Source organism: Neovison vison, chromosome 1 (genome assembly GCF_020171115.1).
Source record: "Neovison vison isolate M4711 chromosome 1, ASM_NN_V1, whole genome shotgun sequence".
In the NCBI taxonomy this organism is placed as follows: domain Eukaryota; kingdom Metazoa; phylum Chordata; class Mammalia; order Carnivora; family Mustelidae; genus Neogale; species Neogale vison.
This window is the reverse complement of record NC_058091.1, coordinates 129,512,844-129,534,220: the sequence shown is the minus strand read 5'-3', so window position 1 is coordinate 129,534,220 and position 21,377 is coordinate 129,512,844. Positions and strand designations below refer to the sequence as shown.

At 37.1% G+C, this 21,377-nt stretch overlaps 1 protein-coding gene across 1 annotated transcript in view; it reads left to right on the top strand.

Moving 5' to 3' along the window:
• Positions 1–21,377, top strand: part of F13A1 (coagulation factor XIII A chain) — a 171,775-nt gene that overhangs the window by 87,697 nt on the left and 62,701 nt on the right. The window contains exons 7-8 of the mRNA XM_044258396.1: positions 15,341–15,515; positions 18,578–18,716. Of these exons, the coding sequence (XP_044114331.1) occupies positions 15,341–15,515; positions 18,578–18,716 (314 nt within the window). The remainder of the gene's footprint in view (positions 1–15,340; positions 15,516–18,577; positions 18,717–21,377) is intronic.

Sequence of the window (21,377 nt, the reverse complement as noted above, 5' to 3'; positions counted from 1 at the left end):
GATGGTGGGAAGAGGACAATGAACTGACATCATTTTTTTTCTCTAATGGTAAAAGTCAGCAATGTAATGAAGTTTCCATTTGTGGGCAAACAGCTTGATTTCTCAATTATTAAGGTTGCATTTCTTATGCCTGTTGTCACCATATTTTTGGAGGAAAACAGACGTTTATTACCAACCATCTCTCCAATGTGATAATCGTAGTCAATCTAAATGTCTGCTCTCCCTGAATTGCTTTCCCAGAATGAGGTTTCAATGCTGCATCTATTTCATAATCGCATAGGCTATTTCTGAAACACGGGGATGATTTTCAGCACTCCCCACCCCCACCCCAAGCTGTGCAGTTGGGGCTGCTCTGCTCTTCTAGGAGAGCCACCCCAGGATGGACGGATCCAATGCAGCAAAGACTTTAAGATATGCCACGAGAGACTATGGACTCTGAAAAACAATCTGAGGGGTTTGAAGTGGCGGGCGGGTGGGAGGTTGGGGTACCAGGTGGTGGGTATTATAGAGGGCATGGATTGCATGGAGCACTGCGTGTGGTGAAAAAATAATGAATACTGTTTTTCTAAAAATAAATAAATTGGAAAAAAAATAAAATTTAATCTAATTAAAAAAAAAAAAAAACATATGCCACATAGTGTTATGCGCTTTTGGATTCCTTTGTGCCCTTTCCTTCTTCTCCCTCCTCCCTGACAGCCTTCTCCTTTCCTCTCCCTACCCTGCTTTTTTGTATTTCTCATCTATCTATTTCTTTCATTCAGGTATTTTTGGAGGCTTGTCTATACCAACCCTAGACCATGCAACAGTGGTATAACAATGACAAAAGCAGACAGTCGAAGAGCTTAAAATCCCAGGCTCTCTCTCTCGGTCCACATTTGGTTCTTTCTTTCATGATTATCAATTAGTAAAATATGTTTTGGCCGAGTAAGGATCCTCAGTTACTAAGGGAACAAGGTTAATAATCTCTAGTTGTAATGATTTCCATGAAAAATGAATCTAATTACCCACCCCTGTCAGAGCTTGTGTGGAGTATATATACCAAAGTCCATTTGCATAACAGTGGTTATATGCTTCACAATATAGGTTAGGGTTGATTCATGAGTTGTTTCTTTCTTGAAATAAAATTTACATATAGTGAAATGCATATTAAATGCAAATTTCAGTGAGTTTTGATTGAGGAAATCACTATCACCAAAATAGAGACATGATCTTCAGCCCAGAAATTTCCCTTGTGCTTTCTTCTAGCCAATCCACACTCGCATAGGCAATCACTGTTCTGATTTCTTGCAACAGTGCCTGTTCTTTAATTTTGTATAATGGGGTTCATACAGCACCCTTTGGAGCTGGCTTATTTTTTCAACCAGTTGTTGCATGTGACTTTAATGTGTTCCTTTTTATTGCTAAGTGGCATTTCATTGTATTTTCTATCATAATTTGTCCATCCTTTCACCTGTTGAAGGCCATTTGAGATATTTCCAACTTGCAGCTATTATGGGTTAAGTTGCTATGAATGTTCATGTACAAGTTTTATACATATGTTTTCATATCTCTGGGGCAAGTAACAAAGGTGGCATGTCGGGGTTATGGGCTCTATATATGTTTAACTCTGTAAGGATCTGCCAGTTGTCCAAAGTAATTGAACTATTTACATTCCTGGCAAAAATACATGAAAGTTCCAGTTTTTCTACAGTTTCACCTTTTGGTGTTTCAGCTTCCTTAATTTTAACCATTCTAACAGAAGTATAGTGGTATCTCTTTAGGGTTTTAATTTTTATTTTTCTGGTGACTGATGATGATAAATGCACCTTCCCATGCATTTATTGGCCATTCAAAAAACCTTTTAGTGTGGTATCTTTTCAAGTCTTTGTCCAATATCTTACTGGATTGTTTGTCTTTTTATGAGTTGTAGTGGCTGTCTATATATTCTGAATACATACCTTTTGTCATATGAGTATAGAGGGTATTTTCTCCAGAGTACAGTTTGCCATTAAATTTTCTTAATAGTGCATTTTAAGGAACAAAAGTTTTAAAATTTTATGAAATTCAGTTTTTAAACTTTTTAAAAAGAATCCTCCCGAGGAAGTGATATTATTTCCACATGGTCATGAAGAAATTCTGTATTTGGGGTGGTGGAGCTTTATAATTTCAGCTTTTACATTTAGGTCTATGATCCATCTTGAGTTATCATTCTGTGTGGTGTGAGGTAGGGGTCAAAGTTTAAATTTTTTTCCTGGTTTATCCATTTATTTCAGTACCATTTGTTGAAAAGCCTGTTGGGAAAAATTTCATTTGTCACAAAGACTTTCATTTGTTGAAAAGACTATCTTTTCCCCCATTGAATTGCTTTGGTAACAGATGGAAATCAAATAACTATATAAAGGTGGATCTATTTCTAGATACTGTTCTACCATTGATCTCTGTTTGTCCTTATATACCATACTATCTTGATTACTGTAGTGTTACAGTAAATCTTCAAAATCAGGCTGTCCTCCAAATTTTTTTCTTCATTTTCAATGCTGTTTTGGTTATTCTAGATCCTTTTCATTTCTGTATAATTTTAGAAACAATTTCTCAATTTCAGCAAAATATCTGTTACATTTTGATTAACCCATTTGCCCTGATCTAAGAAATATTAAAAAGTGACCTACAACCACCTTCTACTGATACCATATCCATTCATTCTGCAGAACTTATTGAGTGTTCACTCTGGGCTGGTACTGAGGATACAGAGTCAAACGGTGTTTTATCTTCCATCCTCACAATGAGAGCAAAGACAATCAACCAATGACACAAGGCAATATGATAAATAGGAGAGCATTACAAAGCAAAGAATACTGTACAAACACGGAGAGAGGACATTGAAATCAAAGTGATAGCTAAAGATTTCCAGAATGAAACCAGCTGAATTGCAAAGAATGAGTAGGCATGCACCATATAAAGAAAGGGTTTGAGTATGGAAGGATATTCAAGAAAGAGAGGATGACATTGCTAGAAGCACCAAGGCAGAAAAGAGTTTGTTAAGTCCACCACTATAAAAGTCAAGGAGATTATAGATGGCTTTCTTACTCTTTGGATCAAAATCCTAGCTGTTAGAGGTGTTATGAAAGTCCCAAAAGGATCAAAGATGAGGATCCAGACAAGGGAGGAAATAGAGTTCTTGCTACCCTATTTCTTTCTCTCATGCCTTTGTTCATCTCCCTCAGACTCACCACATCGCTTGACAAATGACACAGAAGACACAAGAAACAGATCTCTACATTCCAAGATGAATAAATTTTCAGATTTTACTTTTGGAATGATTTTTTTTTTTTTAGCAATTATCACTTGAACCCAAATACAAAAGAAATAAGGAAAGAAAGAAAGAAACTCTTGTCATTGGAAAGAGATGGTGCCTGAAGCTACCACCACCATCACTCAATCATCTCCTCCTCCACCACCCAACACAATGACCACTGAGCTGCTTTTGCAAATCCCTAAAGTGTCATGGGCATAATTCGACATCCACTACACCATTTTCACACACAGCTAAGATTGATCACCACCAGATTGTAGCTGGGGGCTTGTGGTTCATAAAACCTGGAAAGAATTTCACTCAAGAAATAATTATTTTCCTTCCCAAATTTAACTCTTCATCTTGAAACTAGTTCATATTCCCCAAAATTTATATCCAGTGGTCTTCAAGAAATTCTTATAAACAAGATTAGGCATAAAACTGCATTCTACAAGAGTCACAGAAATCCTAGCCTTTATGAAAACATAACTTTTAACAATGAAACAACAGAATATAACAAAGAAAATTTATTTCATCAAGCCATGTACAATGTGCACACAGTATAAGAAAAATATCTTTACATAAAATACCATGTACAATGGTACCTTTGGTACCTAAAAAATACCTTTTCATTAAAAAGCCATGTGCAATGTGCACACAGTATAAGAAAAATACCTTTACATACCTTTACCTTTACTTAAAAAGAAGAAGGAAATTGGGGCACCTGGATGGCTCACTCAGTTAAGCATCTGCCTTTGGCTCAGGTCATGATCTCAGAGTCCTGAGATTGAGTTCTGCATTGGGCTTCCTGCTCAGCTGCTAGTCTGTTTCTCCCTCTCCATCGCTATCTCCCCCTCCCTCTCCCTCTGAGATCTCTCTCACTCTCTTTCTCTCAGACAAATAAAGATCTTAAAAAAAAAAAAAAAAAAAAAAACGAGAAGCAGGGGAAAAAAAACTGTAATTATATAAAATGTAAACATGAGGGGTGCCTGGGTGGCTCAGTGGGTTAAAGCCTCTGCCTCCACTCAGGTCATGATCCCAGGGTCCTGGGATCGAGCCCCGCATCGGGCTCTCTGCTCAGCAGGGAGCCTGCTTCCCCCTTTCTCTCAGCCTGCTTCTCTGCCTACTTGTGATCTCTCTCTGTCAAATAAATAAATAAAATCTTTAAAAAAATAAAATGTAAACATGTATGTTTCAGGAAATTGGAGAATCAAGAAACGTCACTTTTCTGTTTTTCAATATCAGGTGAAAATCTGTCCAAAGACCAAAACTGGAGAGAAGTCCAGTATGGGTTATGCTTTAAGGTCCTCCCTATTCTTTGAATCCTATAGGAACTGGGGACATATTCTGACCCTGGGATGGAGATCTACCCAGCATTGCCCCAGCACCAGACCCTAACGTCACGGAACCAAGCAAAGGGTAGTCCTCCTGCAGTCATCCCATTCAAAGGGCTTCTCACCCCGAAAGCATGAATTCCTGATGGATTTCCCACAGTCTCCAGTCACTAAAGGCTCAGTTCCTAAATCATTAGCCTCAAAGAACATTGCCTCTGCCTTTCTCCATATTGAACAAATCCAGTGTAATCACTCCCCATGGACCTAAGTCTGGAATTCAGAAATACCCCACACCACTGAGCACAGAATGAATTTTAACTATTCTTTCCCCTAAGGTACATACATGAGAAATTTCTAAACATTTAAAAAACTAAAAATTTATATATGTGTACACACATATAAATATATAAATATAATATATATATAAATATATAGATATATGTATATATCTATATAGATATATAAATATAATATATATAAATACAGATATAAATAGATATATACATATCTATATGTACATGTATGTACATGTATGTATCTATATACATCTATATACATAGATATAAATAGATATATACATATACATGGAATATATACATATATATGTACATATATATGTATATATTCCATGTATATGTATATATCTATTTATATCTATATTTATATTATATATTATATGTACATATATATGTATATATTCCATGTATATGTATATATCTATTTATATCTATATTTATATTATATATTATATTTATATATATATTATATTTATATATATTATATTTATATATATATTTATATTATATATTTATATTTATATTATATATAGATATACATATATAAATATAATATATATTATAAATACATATATTTAGATATACATATGTATCTATATATAATTTTCTTCATATGTGCATATTCATACATATGTAAATATACAGATATACACATATGTATATCTCTATAATTACATATGTACATATATATTCCTACTTCAGGAATTGGACACAGTATATTATAATGTTATAATGCTTGGAATGCCTGGATGGCTCAGTTGGTTAAGCATCTGCCTTGGGCTCAGGTCATGAACCTGGGATTCTGGGATCAAGTTCTGCAACATATCAGGCTCCCTGCTCATCAGGGGAATCTGCTTCTCCCTCTCCCTCTGCCCCTCCCCTTGCTCATGCTCTCTCTCTCTCCTTCTTTCTCAAATAAATAAATAAAATCTTTTTGAAAATTATAATGCTCTTTAAAAAGAACTTAGACAATTCAGAAAAATTTAAAGATGAAAATCTTTAATAAATTTTTCCTCAAAAAAATCAACCCAAATTGTGAATGGATAAGGAAAATGTGGTCCATATACACTATGGAGTATTATGCCTCCATCAGAAAGGATGAATACCCAACTTTTGTAGCAACATGGACGGGACTGGAAGAGATTATGCTGAGTGAAATAAGTCAAGCAGAGAGAGCCAGTTATCATATGGTTTCACTTATTTGTGGAGCATAACAAATAGCATGGAGGACAAGGGGAGTTAGAGAGGAGAAGGGAGTTGGGGTAAATTGGAAGGGGAGGTGAATCATGAGAGACTATGGACTCTGAAAAACAATCTGAGGGGTTTGAAGTGGCAGGGGGTGGGAGGTTGGGGTACCAGGTGGTGGGTATTAGAAAGGGCACGGATTTCATGGAGTCCTAGGTGTAGTGGAAAAATAATGAATACTGTTATGCTGAAAAGAAATAAATTTAATTTAAAAAAATCAACCAAATTGTACCACCAGGCAATAACTATTATTAATATTTGATGTCTATCATTTCAAGTAGACACATAGATATTTAAGAGGTAAATGTTGTTTAAAAATCATAATGATATTATACTATAGATGCTACTTTAAAAAGTGTTACATTTACTCTTTATAGCTTTTTAAAGATATAATTAATATACAATAAAACACACATATTGAAAGAACACATTTTGATAGTTTGATGCATCCATGAAATCATCACCAAAACGAAAATAATGAACATCTGTGTCAATCCCCAGAAATTTCCTTTATAATTTCTCCTTTTGACAAGTCTCTGCTTTGTCTGCCATCCCCAGGCAATCATTCCCCTGCTTTCCATCATTCACATTGATTTATATTTTCTAGAATTTTACATAAATGAAATCATGCAGTATGTACTCTTTTTAACTTTTTTCAGTCTTCTTTATCTCATTTTGAGATTCTTTCATACTAATATTTGTATTCCTTCTTCTTGCTGACTCATGTTCCATCATATAGAAGAGCCACAATTTGTTTATCCACTTACTTGTTTGGATATTTGGGATGTTTCCAGTTTTTTCCTCTTACAAATAAAGCTAGGGTTATTCATACAAAAGCCTTGACATAGACATAAGCCTTTTTTTTTCTTAAATACCTAGGAGTGGGATTGCTAGGTCATATGATAGGTATATGTTTAGTTTTTTAAAGATTTTGGCAGAACTTTTAACTGCCAAAATGGTTGTACCATTTTACATCACCACCAGGAGTGTATGAGAGTCCCATGTATTCACATCTTCCCCAACACTTGATATGATCAGTCTTTTTAATTTTTGACTTTCTAATAGGTGTATAACATTATCTCATTGTGGTTTTTGTTTGCATTTCCCTCTGGCTAATGATGTTGAGCATGTTTAGTTGCATTTGTTTGCCATCCATGTATCTTCTTTGATGTGGTACCTGTTCAAATATTTTGCCCATGGTTTAAATTTTCTCATTTTCTTATTACTGAGTTTCTAGTGTTCTTTACAAATTCTGAATACAAGTCCTTTATCATATGTGATTTGTAAATATTTTCCCTCACTCTGGACTTACCTTTGCACTCTCTTAATGATGTCTTTTAAAGAGCAAAAGTCCATAATCTGATGAATTCCAATTTGTAAATATATTCCTTATGAATCATTTTCTTTTCTTTTATTTTTTTTCTTATCTTTTCTTTTCTTTTCTTTTTGGTATTATAGCTAAGAGATCTTTGCCTAACCAAAGGCTATAAAAATTATTTTTCCTGTTTTCTTCTGGAAGTTTTATAGTTTTAGGTTTTATTTTTAGGTACATGATCCATTCTGAGGTATTTTTATATGGCGTAAAGTATAAATCAAAGTTCATTTCTGCATATGAGTATCCAATTGTCCAAGCACCATTTGTTGTAAAGATTATCCTTTGATCATGAAATTATCTTTATGATTTTGTCAAAAATTAGTTAATTGTATTTCAAGTCTATTTCTCTGTTCTCGATTGTGTTCCATTGGTTTGTTTGCTTACCTTTATGCCAAATAGTGTCATGCTATTTAATTCAAAAGCATTATGTCTATTGTACTCAAATTCTATTTAATTTTAAGTTTTATTTAATCTCATTAAATTTTGCTTTCACAGAAATAAAAATCTGAACTGCAACAAAAGACATTGTTAAATGTCAAATAAATGTTTCTTCACTACAAGAAATACTATTTCTTAACAGATCTCTCTAAGATCATTTATAAAAACCATTAAAACCATTAAAAGAATAGATTATTTATTTTTAGATTATGTTTTAATTTTAGATGATGCAAATTAACTAAGAGAGCCCAACACATTAAAACATCAGCACTTTCATTCCCCCTCTTACCTCCCTCGTGTCTAATTTTTTTAAGATTGTTATTATCATATTATCAAGTTTTAAAATTCATATTCATTCTGATACTACAATTCCCAAAGGTCTTTAAACTTATATGGGGTTTTTCTCATCACTGGCTCTTTTGCCACAGCATCTTTGTTCGTGGGTTCTTTGTTTGGTTCAGCCCTTAATTATCTTGATATCACTTTTCAAGTAGTTTGGTTTTAATGGGTACTAAATTCCCTGATATTCTTCATGTTTGAAAATGAGGGCTGGCTGCCTTTATACTTACAGAACCTCTTAGCTGTGCATAAGATTCTTGGGTCAACCTTTCTTTTTCTCAAGACTGCGCAAATATTGATTGACTGTGTTTTGCCGTTGAATGGTGCCACGGAGCTGTCTAAAGGCAGCGTTATTTCCTCCTTTGTTGCTAATTTGCGTTTTCTGCCTGTATGACTGAACAATTATTTCTTTATTCCTAAGTTCAAATAGCTTAATTAATTAAAGTTCCTAAGCAACAAGAATTCTGCATCAAATTACGTTGGAGCACAGATTGTTCCTTCAAGGTATAGATTCAATTTTTCCTCAAGTAAAATTTTCTTAGATTATGTCAGAAATATATCTTCTGCCTCATTTGTTAGGTTCTCAATTTTTTAAGATTTTATTTATTTGTTTATTTATAGAGAGAGAGCTTGAGCAGGGGGAGAGGTAGAAGGAGAGGGAGAGAGAGAATCTCGAGCAGACTCCACGCTGAGCTCAGAGCCCAACTCAGAGCCTGATTCCACCACCTTGAGATCATGACCTGAGCTAAAATCAAGAGTCAGATGTTTAACCAACTGAACCATCAGATACTGCATTGTTGGGTTCTCTATTTTGAACCTACTAATTATCCTTATGTTGTATCATCATTTTTTCCATAACTATTATCTCATTTCCAAATAACTTCATCTTTTTATATTTTCCATAGTATTTCTTTTACCTCAAGCTTTTCTTCTGTCATTAATTTTTCATTGTTATTTAAATTCAATTAGCCAACACCTAGTATACATCATTAATTTTATTTTCTACCAGTATCTACTCTGTTTCTTTTTTTTTCCAATTTATTTATTTTCAGAAAAACAGTATTCATTATTTTTTCACCACACCCAGTGCTCCATGCAAGCTGTGCCCTCTATAATACCCACCACCTGGTACCCCAACCTCCCACCCCCCCACCACTTCAAACCCCTCAGATTGTTTTTCAGAGTCCATAGTCTCTCATGGTTCACCTCCCCTTCCAATTTACCCAAAAGCACATACCCTCCCCAATGTCCATAACCCTTACCCCCCTTCTCCCAACCCCCCTCCCCCAGCAACCCACAGTTTGTTTCGTGAGATTAACAGTCACTTATGGTTTGTCTCCCTCCCTATCCCATCTTGTTTCATGGATTCTTCTCCTACCCACTTAAGCCCCCGTGTTGCATCACCACTTCCTCATATCAGGGAGATCATATGATAGTTGTCTTTCTCCGCTTGACTTATTTTGCTAAGCATGGTACACTCTAGTTCCATCCATGTTGTTGCAAATGGCAAGATTTCGTTTCTTTTGATGGCTGCATAGTATTCCATTGTGTATATATACCACTTCTTCTTTATCCATTCATCTGTTGATGGACATCTAGGTTTTTTCCATAGTTTGGCTATTGTGGACATTGCTGCTATAAACATTCGGGTGCACGTGCCCCTTTGGATCACTACGTTTGTATCTTTAGGGTAAATTCCCAGTAGTGCAATTGCTGGGTCATACGGCAGTTCTATTTTCAACATTTTGAGGAACCTCCATGCTGTTTTCCAGAGTGGTTGCACCAGCTTGCATTCCCACCAATAGTGTAGGAGGGTTCCCCTTTCTCCACATCCTCGCCAGCATCTGTCATTTCCTGACTTGTTGATTTTAGCCATTCTGACTGGTGTGAGGTGATATCTCATTGTGGTTTTGATTTGTATTTCCCTGATGCTGAGTGATATGGAGCACTTTTTCATGTGTCTGTTGGCCATCTGGATGTCTTCTTTGCAGAAACGTCTGTTCATGTCCTCTGCCCATTTCTTGATTGGATTATTTGTTCTTTGGGTGTTGAGTTTGTTAAGTTCTTTATAGATTTTGGACACTAGTCCTTTATCTGATATGTCGTTTGCAAATATCTTCTCCCATTCTGTCAGTTGTCTTTTGATTTTGTTAACTGTTTCCTTTGCTGTGCAAAAGCTTTTGATCTTGATGAAATCCCAACAGTTCATTTTTGCCTTTGCTTCCCTTGCCTTTGGCGATGTTCCTAGGAAGATGTTGCTGCGGCTGAGGTCGAAGAGGTTGCTGCCTGTGTTCTCCTCAAGGATTTTGATGGATTCCTTTCTCACATTGAGGTCCTTAATCCATTTTGAGTCTATTTTTGTGTGTGGTGTAAGGAAATGGTCCAATTTCATTTTTCTGCACGTGGCTGTCCAATTTTCCCAACACCATTTATTAAAGAGGCTGTCTTTTTTCCATTGGACATTCTTTCCTGCTTTGTCAAAGATAAGTTGACCATAGAGTTGAGGGTCTATTTCTGGGCTCTCTATTCTGTTCCATTGGTCTATGTGTCTGTTTTTGTGCCAGTACCATGCTGTCTTGATGATGACAGCTTTGTAATAGAGCTTGAAGTCCGGAATTGTGATGCCACCAACTTTGGCTTTCTTTTTTAATATCTCTTTGGCTATTCGAGGTCTTTTCTGGTTCCATATAAATTTTAAAATTATTTGTTTCGTTTCTTTGAAAAAGATGGATGGTACTTTGATAGGAATTGCATTAAATGTGTAGATTGCTTTAGGTCATAGACATTTTCACAATATTTATTCTTCCAATCCAGGTCTACTCTGTTTCTTATAGTTTGTACTTTATCTTTGGTTTCATAATCATGTGATTTGGTCCTCAATTTGGTCCTTTAAGTCTGTGATCTCCCAAGAGATGTGAGAAAATTCTTTCCATTTCTTAATTTTATTTTCTCCTAAGTATTGCTTTTTTTTTCATATTCTGTCTCCCTCTCTTCCCCATCTCTTTCCTTCTCTATCTCTCTGTCCCTCCCTCCTCACTGCTTCTTTTCTTTTTATTCACGTTCATATTTGCATAATTCTTCTCTAAGTGTCCTGTTTGCTCTAATACAGTGTAGTGAAATCTTGACACTTTCCCCTTAAGATTAGTTTTCCCCCTGAACTACAGCTTGAAGCCAATGTTTTTTTGTTCCATCTACTCTTTTTTTTTCCAATTTATTTATTTTCAGAAAAACAGTATTCATTATTTTTTCACCACACCCAGTGCTCCATGCAAGCCGTGCCCTCTATAATACCCACCACCTGGTACCCCAACCTCCCACCCCCTTCCACTTCAAACCCCTCAGACTGTTTTTCAGAGTCCATAGTCTCTCATGGTTCACCTCCCCTTCCAATTTACCCAAATTCCCTACTCCTCTCTAACACCCCTTGTCCTCCATGCTATTTGTTATGCTCCACAAATAAGTGAAACCATATGATAATTGACTCTCTCTGCTTGACTTATTTCACTCAGCATAATTAAGTACCCTAAGAAAGGTTGGCGTGGGGAGAGGAGGGGAGCTGAAGAGATGGAAATGTCTTTTAGAATATTCGGCTCTGCTCTTTCTTTTAAGGTTCTGCTAAATTTCTCAGCGGATGATCTACCTCACCTAACTGGATATGTATCTCCTTTCCATGGGGGGATGGGTAACTCTCATGCTTTAGGTCACTCTCCCATTCTAGTTCCAGAAAGTCTACTTCTTTAGAGGCGCAGATCCATTCTCACCCATTTCTCCACAGCAGTTGTTTCCACTCTTCTGGTCAGAACAAGAAAAAAAAATTGGCTTTTTAATTCCACTAGTTTCTTTCCAGATTCTGAAATACAAATGAGAAGTCTTATGATTTTGTGGACTTGACAGTGGGCTTCTGAGAACTGGAGATGAGGATCAGTAGCTGAGCCGTGCTGGCTCTCTATTCCAATCTATAATCCTCATTTTTTTCTTAGAACCAGATTTTGGAAATTTACTGAATTATGTTATGCCAATGAGGTTGCGGATAATGACTGTTGGGGGGCCTGGTTTTTCAGTTTTCCCATATTCTAGGTATTATGGGAAGACAATCTAGTGCAACCTTAATGTAGCTAACACTCCCTGTCCGAAGTCCTGCACTCATACCATCTCCTAGACACTCACTGGTGAGTGAAACAACTCCAGGACTTTCATTCTGACACTGGTCAAACTCTGAGTTCCTGACAGGGTATTAAAACGGTCCATTGTGGCATGAAAAAGAACCAGGATGCCCTTGAGCTATTCCCCAAACATATCTTGTTGTCTAAGGGAGGGAGATATTACTTTAACCCTTTATATGTGTCACAAAGACTTAACTTCTTTCAGAGTCTAGGCCCCTCAGAAATCAATATTCTAATTAGAAAACAACAGCTAATCCAACCAAATGCTAATAAATGAGAACTGTGATTTATCTAGCAACAAGGAAACAACTCAGCATTAACAATTTAAAGGTCTGTAGATAAGAGAGTTTTTTTTTTTTTTCTTTCTCTTCCCCTTAGCAGATTGGGTTCAGCCAGGTGCTATAAATAGTCTTCTAAGTTAATGGCTATCTGTTTGAAAGTCAGTCATTAGAATCATAATTTAGGAACTTTTACCTCTGAGATTCATAGGCTCTATTTTATTTCTCAGTGATAAAGATATGAGTTAAACCTGAATCTACCTATCCACAAAGACCAAACTACATCATAGCACTCTTCACACTTCATTATGATAGATACAGATTTTTAAATAATCAATTCAGCTGCAAGGAGATGTGTTGATCAGTAATAGAGCCAAAATGCTTGTCTAAACCCTGTTGCATTCCAGTCATTTTCATATAGTTATAGGATAAAGTTGAACTTTACATCAAAGGTGTGAGTTTACAATTAGCTGAACAAGGTCCTTCAGAAATCTCAAAGAATTACTTTTTCTACTTTAAACAAATCAACTGAGTAGTTACCTTTACTTTAACTTGAAGGGACAGAATCAAGGGGAATAGTACGTCTAAATCAAATTGAATGGTGATCTAGTGAACACTTTCCAGAAGCACCCTCTTTGGGAAATGCCGCTCAGTGCTAGAGTAAATCTCATATTTCAGTAGAGGGTTTGTCATTCACAGTAGAAGCACATTTTAAATGTCTCCTTTTGGCATTTTATATTTCACCCAATGTGGTCTATTTACATAACACCCATGTAGAACTCCTAGTAGGTCCCTGAACCTGCCGTATTGTTTTATGATACCAAGCATTTATTCAAACTGTTTCCACTGTGTAGATGGCCCTCAACCACTCAAGACCTAACTTTCATGTAATTTCTCCTATTCAGCCCACTACCACCACAACCCTCCAACCTAATGAAACTGATCACCACCTCCTTTGTGCTTCCGCCTTACCTGTACATCTTTCTGTCTTAACATTAGTAAACTTTACTTCTACTTGATTCATTTCTTGTTCATCTCTCCCCAGGGAGAAGGTCTTATTCCTATTCAGATAAATAATAACTACATGCTTGTTGAATATACAAGTGGCTATTCAACCACTATTAAACACATTCTCTTTGCTCATACTTGCTAGAAGTAAAAAAGATATAGGTTTTTTTTTTTTTAATCTCTACTTTCAATGAATTCATGACCCAGTGGGGTAGAATAGACTCCTATACAACTAAACTCAGGAAGCCTAAGAAAGGGGTCTGCCCAAGTGCTGAGGCTGAGCTGTTAATTGGCAAGGCAGTGCACATAAAGTCCCCATGTTTTAATATCTACTATGGTTTTCATAATCCAAACACACCTGCTTCAATCATATGTTTCACATTGCCTGCTAATGTTTTCTTGGCATAGTCTAAACCTGCTTCTCAAATTAACATTCACAGAAATCACCCCATGTTGTTGTTAAAATGCAGACTCTGACTTAGTAGGTCTGTGGCAGAGACTGGGATTCTGCATTCCTAACACGCTCCCAAGGGATGCCACTGATGCTGGTCCACAGACCACAATTGAGGATCAAGGCTCTAAATGCTTGTCATGTCAACACATAAACGTTGTTGAAGAGGCACCAGTTTTTGGAAAAACTCCCACTTCTTACCTAGATAGTCTTCTAAGTATAATTAAACATGAGGAAAGTTACACCAAGAGAGGTAAGATATAATAGTGCACCCCCAAAAAGTGATGCCTTGAAATGGTTACTTCTTAGCTTTTTTAATGTCTAAACACAAAAGGTCTTTGTTCCTGCACTTAAGGTCTGTTGCTACCAGAAGACTGTGCTCTAAATGTGTAGCAAGATTTCCCCAAATCTTCAAGATTGCCATTTTTAAATCTCTCCCATACTTACACTATAATACCCAAGCCCTTCCTGTAAATGCAGATATCTTTTAACAAAACTACAAAACTTTAGTCCCCTTAAACAATCATAAAGGAAATACTTGATAATTGTGACTTGCTTAAAATAAATGTTGTAAGTTATCCATGGAAATCTAGATTTTTATTAATTCTTAATGGTTCCTATGATATCTATTTACTTTGTCATAGCCTGCAATTAATCCTCAAAGTCAAAACTCATTAGACCATGAGACTTTGGACCCCCCACTCTACCTATACATTTTTGTCATGTGTCAGTTTTGAATGCTCCTTCCGCAAAGGCAAGATCCCTACTTGAACTGTCCTCTTTTGCAGTTGTATTTTCTCTCTTCCTCATGACTCCAACCAGACCAAGTGTCCTGTGCCTATCTTTTCCTAAGCATATAGAGAAGACATTACAACTCTTCATAGCTGCTATTCAACACACCACCTTAATTACAATAATATGTTATTTGAGAAGCTGTCTTGGTTTTTGGTTTTCTCTTGCACAGTTAGTTATTGCATCACTTTTCCCCAACAACACAACAGTGAACAGAACATTAGTAGGATTGTTTTTATTATACAGGACATTTGGAAGGCACTGGATGCCTTAGCTTGCTTAATTTCAGAGTCTGGAGAGAATCCTTCTATATGTTTTTTCTTCCTTCTTACCATCATGGTCTCATTTAGGTTAATGCCAAAGATGATGAAGGTGTCCTTGTTGGATCCTGGGACAATGTCTATGCCTATGGTGTCCCCCCATCAGCCTGGACAGGAAGTGTTGACATTCTGTTGGAATACCAGAGTACAAAGAATCCGGTCCGGTATGGTCAGTGCTGGGTTTTTGCTGGTGTTTTTAATACATGTAAGTAAAAAAAATGAGTAACATTTTTTTAATGTAAAGAGAATTTTACTTCAAGACATTTTATCTATAAACTGGCAAAGAGACCCAGCAACCCTGTTAGCTCTCTAGAATTTATAGATAGCTATTCTGGGATATAGTCAATGCATAATTAAATTGTACTGGGCCAAATATGCTCATAGTTTCTCTTTGACTGCAGAATCTTTGTAGAAAGAATGATGAACTATTTCCTACATAATCCATCATTCAACATCCAGAGAAATGGGGGTCCTGGGTCCAAGAAATGATGTGAGGGAAAGGATATGCCATTTTCTTTTCAGTAAACCCTCATATTTTAAAAAAGATTAAGTTAACAAAATTTAAAATAATAAATAATAATAGGTATACACTGATTATTAAAGTGTTATAAATATGTTATATGTTATAAATATGTTTAACAGCTTGTTGTTTACCACATAGTTTACCACTGAAAAAATTTGTAAGTATATGCACTTAATTTTTACTGTAGCTGTGGAGAGATTGTGACAGGTGGTTTCAACTCCATTTTTACATGGGAATCTCAATGCCCATGAGCAATTACATATCAGAACTTAATGAACAATCTTTACTCCCCACTTTCCCTTCTGGTTTTTAATCTACCCAACATCTAATCTATAGAGAAAAACATATGGGAACAGAATTAGTCTTTTCAGCATCATGCATCATTTCTTGAAATTCCATTTGCCCGTCTAGGACCAGACAATATTATTGTTAATTCAGTGAATATTTTTAAAAATACATTTATTTCAGTATGTCTTCATCATTGGTAATGATTTTCATTCACTTGCCATTTCTACAGCCTTGGAGAAAATATTAAGCTCAAGTTGAAGTGTCCTTTCTGCTTGCTCTTTAATAAAGAATGTTTTACCTAGTTAGCATTTTTCTTTTAATCAGAAAAATCAAGGAAGGGCTGGAGGTTGGAAACCAGGATGAGGCCTTTTTTTTTTTTTTTAAATCATCATGAAGCCTCGCAGTTTTAGCTCAAAGTTGTGACAGTCCAAGATTAGTTAGTGATCCAAGTGGGAAGAAATTATGCCTCTTGTGCTTTTGTTTTTCTGTTATTAAACTGAATAAGATTATTTTCTTAGCCAGTTGAATGTACTCAAGAGATAAGGGAATATATTTCCTGAGAGCAATAAAGTCCAGTGTTACCAGTTTCCTAGGTATGTTGGCCTCTGAGGTTCCAGATAGAACCTGAAATTCATGATGGGCTAATGATTAGAGGTAGCCACTGCCCCCTCTCTGTTCACAATCCTAGACTATGTAGAGAGTGTCTGATGGGAGCAGTCACTCTTAGGAAATGCTTCCAGAAAAACAGAAAAGACCCTCTGCCTTTCTTCCAGCTGTCTACAATTTCACTATCCCACCGTAATTCTTTTAGGCTTAGAACCAGATAAAATAGTGAACACCTTCCAAACACTTATGCCTTTTATATGAAAAGGTCATCAGATCTATGCCTGAAAACAGGCTTTGGTGGTAAGCTACGAAAAAACAGAAGAACATGTGGGGAAGTTAGAGTAAGAATGAACCCCAAGAGGGAAGTGGGAAGGAAGAAGGTACAGGTGCCCCAGTGTCAGGCTTCATCTGTCTTAAAATTATGAGGTCAGGCAAAGTCTGGAACAATTTTCATTCTGTGAATTAGTGGTAAGCCAGAAATAGAGCTAGAGTGCCAATCATCTTACTGGTAAAATTGTGGTTTGAATAGGGTCTGTGAATCAATATAGGAAGATGGAAGTAGGAAGCAGATGCCCATCATTTTTGTTTGGGGTATTAAGATAAAGTCAGATAATGAGGACACTTGAATGCTACCAGACTCAAGTTTGGATTTCCAACGTTGTTCTATTGAAGGAGGTGGATAGCCTTTAGTTAAAAATGCTAAACTATTCTGAAGAAAAAAAGGCAAGCCAAGTCATTAATCTTGAAATTGTCAGCTGAATTATTTTCAATGAGCCCTGATGTCTGGCATCCTGGGAGCCAGGGAGGGCATTTGGATTGAGTTTAATCAATAGGTACATATGGCAAGAGATGCATCCAGGTAATTTATTATCTAGCAATTAAAATGAATCTGTGGTGTCACCCTCCACCAAGTGTCACAAGAGCCAATTCCAGCCAGGAGAGCAAACCCCACTGAGGACCTCTATTATAACTTCCTATTAGCTGAGGGTTGCTTTTTTTTTTCCAGTTAAATTTTTTATTAGTTTCAAAGGTAGAATTTATTGATTCATCATTGCATATAACCCCCAGTGCTCATTCCATCAAGTGCCCTCCTTAAAGCCCATCACCCAGTTACCCCATCCCCCCACCCACCTGCCCTCTAGCAACCCTCAGGTTGTTTCCTAGAGTTCAGGGTCTCTTATGGTTCGTCTCCCTCTCTGATTTCATCTTATTTTATTTCTCCTTCCCTTCCCCATGTCCATCTGTTTTGTTCTTCTTTTTTTTTTTTCTTAAATTCTACATAGGGGTGAAATTGTGTGGTATTTGTCTTTCTCTGGGGCACCTGTGTGGCTCAGCCAGTTAAGCCTCTGACTTTGACCCAGTTCTTGATCTCAGGGTCCTGGGATCAAGCTCTGAATTGGGCTCCCCACTCAGCATGGAGTCTGCTTATCCCCCTTTCTCCGTCTGCCACTCTCCCTGTTTGTGCTCCTTCTCTCTCTCAAATAAATAAACAAAATCTAGCTGAGTTTTTAAAAAAAAATTATTTTCAGGAACACAGTCCTATTAGATGGACTAAAATAATACTATTTAAGTGATTGCATGATTAGCAACTAAACAATTAGAACCCCATTATTGGGATTTTAGTCCTTTTATTCCATTAATTCTGAATGAACATATAGCAAGGTTTCTGTCCACAGTCCCAAAGCTTGACAGTAGTTTCCCTTCTTCAGTATGGAACATTTGAGGATAAAACACGTGCAAAGGGCTTTTCTTTTGGGTAAAGAAGGAAGTCCTTTATGAGAAGGAATTGTTCACTATGTATATATTAAATTTTGGTGATGGGTTTAACTGTGGCCTGTCCTTTCCTGCAGTTTTGCGATGCCTTGGGATACCAGCAAGAGTTGTTACCAATTACTTCTCAGCCCATGATAATGATGCCAATTTGCAAATGGACATCTTCCTGGAAGAAGATGGGAACGTGAACTCCAAACTCACCAAGGATTCAGTGTGGTGAGTTTGATTTACAAGGGCACTTGCTGATATCAAATTAGAGTGACATTACACATTAACCACAAGACAAACTGGGTCTAATGTTTCTTTCCCTTCTATGTTAAGGGCTGTTCAATACCCCAGGCAAAAATGGCTGATTGGTAGAGATATTTTTTAGTGAATTAAAGAATTGTTCCTGAACAGGCAGTTTGCATTTCTAGTAATAAAGATCCATCATTACATTACGACAGCAACCCCTGGAAAGAGTCATGGTTTTAGCTATGCCTTTGGGTGAGAGTCCATACTAGCTTGTCTCTACTTTAGTATGAGAATACTATGGTGAGGGGCAGAAATAGTGGAGTCGAGTATTCTCTGTGTCAAGACTCCAGGAATAATATAGCTAACACTTACTAAGCACTTACTATGTACCAGTGTCTGCGTGTACGTGATTTCATCTTATTCTTTTAACAGCTGTATCATGTGGGTGCTTATTAGTATCACCATTTATGGAAGAGGAAACTGAGACCCGGAGAGGTTAAAGCAATTTGCTCAAGGTCACACATCTCATAAGCTGAAAATAAAACCCAAGTGAATCTGACCCTTAACCATGATGTTTTTTTTTTGTCTTTGCAGTATGATATTGCTCTTTAATTTCTTAATAAATTTACTTTTTTTATTTTAGAGAGAGAGGGAGAGAAAGAGTGTGCAAGTAGGGGGTGGGAGAAGAAGGAGAGAGAGAATCGCAGACTCCCCGCTGAGCATGGAGCCTGACCTGGGCTCATCTCACAACCCTGAGATCATGACCTGAGCCAAAATCAAAAGTCAAATGCTCAACCAAGTGAGTCACCCAGGTGTCCTTGGGAATGCTCTTTGAATGTAAAGATGTGGCTCTTCGTGACTTGTGACCTCATCTTTCAAACAGAGATAGGAATGACAGTAAAGTTACAATTGTCATTAATACCAACCACATCTTTCTTTCACTGCCCTGAGTAGATGCACCACAGCTGGCTAACTTTAAGATCCCAGAGAAATTTCCTATGTTCATGGGACTTACTCAGTCCAAAACAATATTCTAAAAACAGGAGAAAAAAACCAAACATAAAGGCTATTTATGAAAGTCTAAATGGGGGAAATTTCCAGGCATTGAACTAGTTGGAATCTCCAAGCCAAAAGTGTGTCTACTATGGTTGTTCTGTTTAAGTAATAAAGCGAAAACACTGTCAGTTGTAAAAGCATCCAAACGGGGATGGGAGGAAGTTACAAGCTCATTTGAAGAGACATTAAAAGTTAGAAGTGCCTTTACTCCCCCGTGTTACAAGAATGAATCGCAGTGGTAGGAGCGGTATTAACTTGCCAGTACTGGGAAGCGCTCATAGGAGGATATGGAAAGGAGGAAATCAGGGAACAAGAAGCAGTGTGGTACAATGAATAAAAAATAGTGCAGTTCATTTGAAGGGAATGAGCTGAGGAATGGTAAGCCAGAGAGTACAGGCAAGACAAAAACCTCACCTCTGTAAATTGAACAGCAATTTAAAGCATCATTTAAGCCCTTGGAATTACAGTATAGCATCCCTACATGTGTATGGAATTTAAAAAAAAAAAAAGACCAAAATAGCTGCCCTAAAAGCCTGCTGTGACAGTAGAAAATGGCAAAATGAGAATTATTTGGTATTCTGTACTTTGTGCCTTTTCTTACACACACACACACACACACACACACACACAACGCTTAATGCCTTAGTAGCCAACCGAAGTTCAAAATTTGTCCTTCCTATTCCTTGATCTAAATGCTTCCACCATGAATCCCCATGGACCCCCTAACAAATAACCCCACAAGGCCCTTAACAAAACTGATAACAAATTATTCACAAATTGTGAAGCTGTTAGATCATGCTCTTGGTAACCCTTTCCTCTTTTGGCTTCCTACTCTGAATTCCTTTACCTGTTTCTGTCAGCCTTTGCTCCCTCCTTGCCTTCCACAAATGCCCCATCACCCTGGGACTATGCTCCCTGCTCTGGGAGCCTCACCCATCCTCCACCACCAGACCACTGCCCAGGCTCCTCTTCCCTGCCCTTGCATGACTCATGGTGGGTTTTCAACATACTGTGACTGAAGCCTCACTAACTGGCTGATGTGGACCCAACTTGGGACACGTCTGACCATGGAGCACAAAAATGGAGGGGCTCAGTCAGGTCTGAGTCCAAAGCCTGGCTCTGTCAATAACCAGCTGTGTGACCTTGGGCAAGGAACAGCCTCTCTGTGCCTCTTTCCTCCTCTAAAGTGGAGATGACAGAATTTCCTATTTCACTCAGCCCAGAGAAGAGCATAACAGGTGCCTAATGAATGTTAGCTGTCATTATTGCCTTCATTATTAGTCACACAGCTGGAATTTCTTGGAGGCAATATGTTGCCATCAACCTAAGCACATTGAAGCAGTCAGAAAAGAAGGGGGGTGTTCCATGTCCTAAGATGACTGTGCCATTTCTGTACCTTTGGGATATTTTAAAAACAAAATCAGAAATGTGTGTCTCCCCCCAACACACTCCAGTGCAAACACTAGTGGACCCTACAAACTATATTTTGGTTCCATAAAACCAAAAGAATCTCTAGGACCCTCTGGCTCTGGCTTTGACAGTTACTTGCTGTGTGACCTTGAGAAAATGATTTCACCTCTCTGAGCT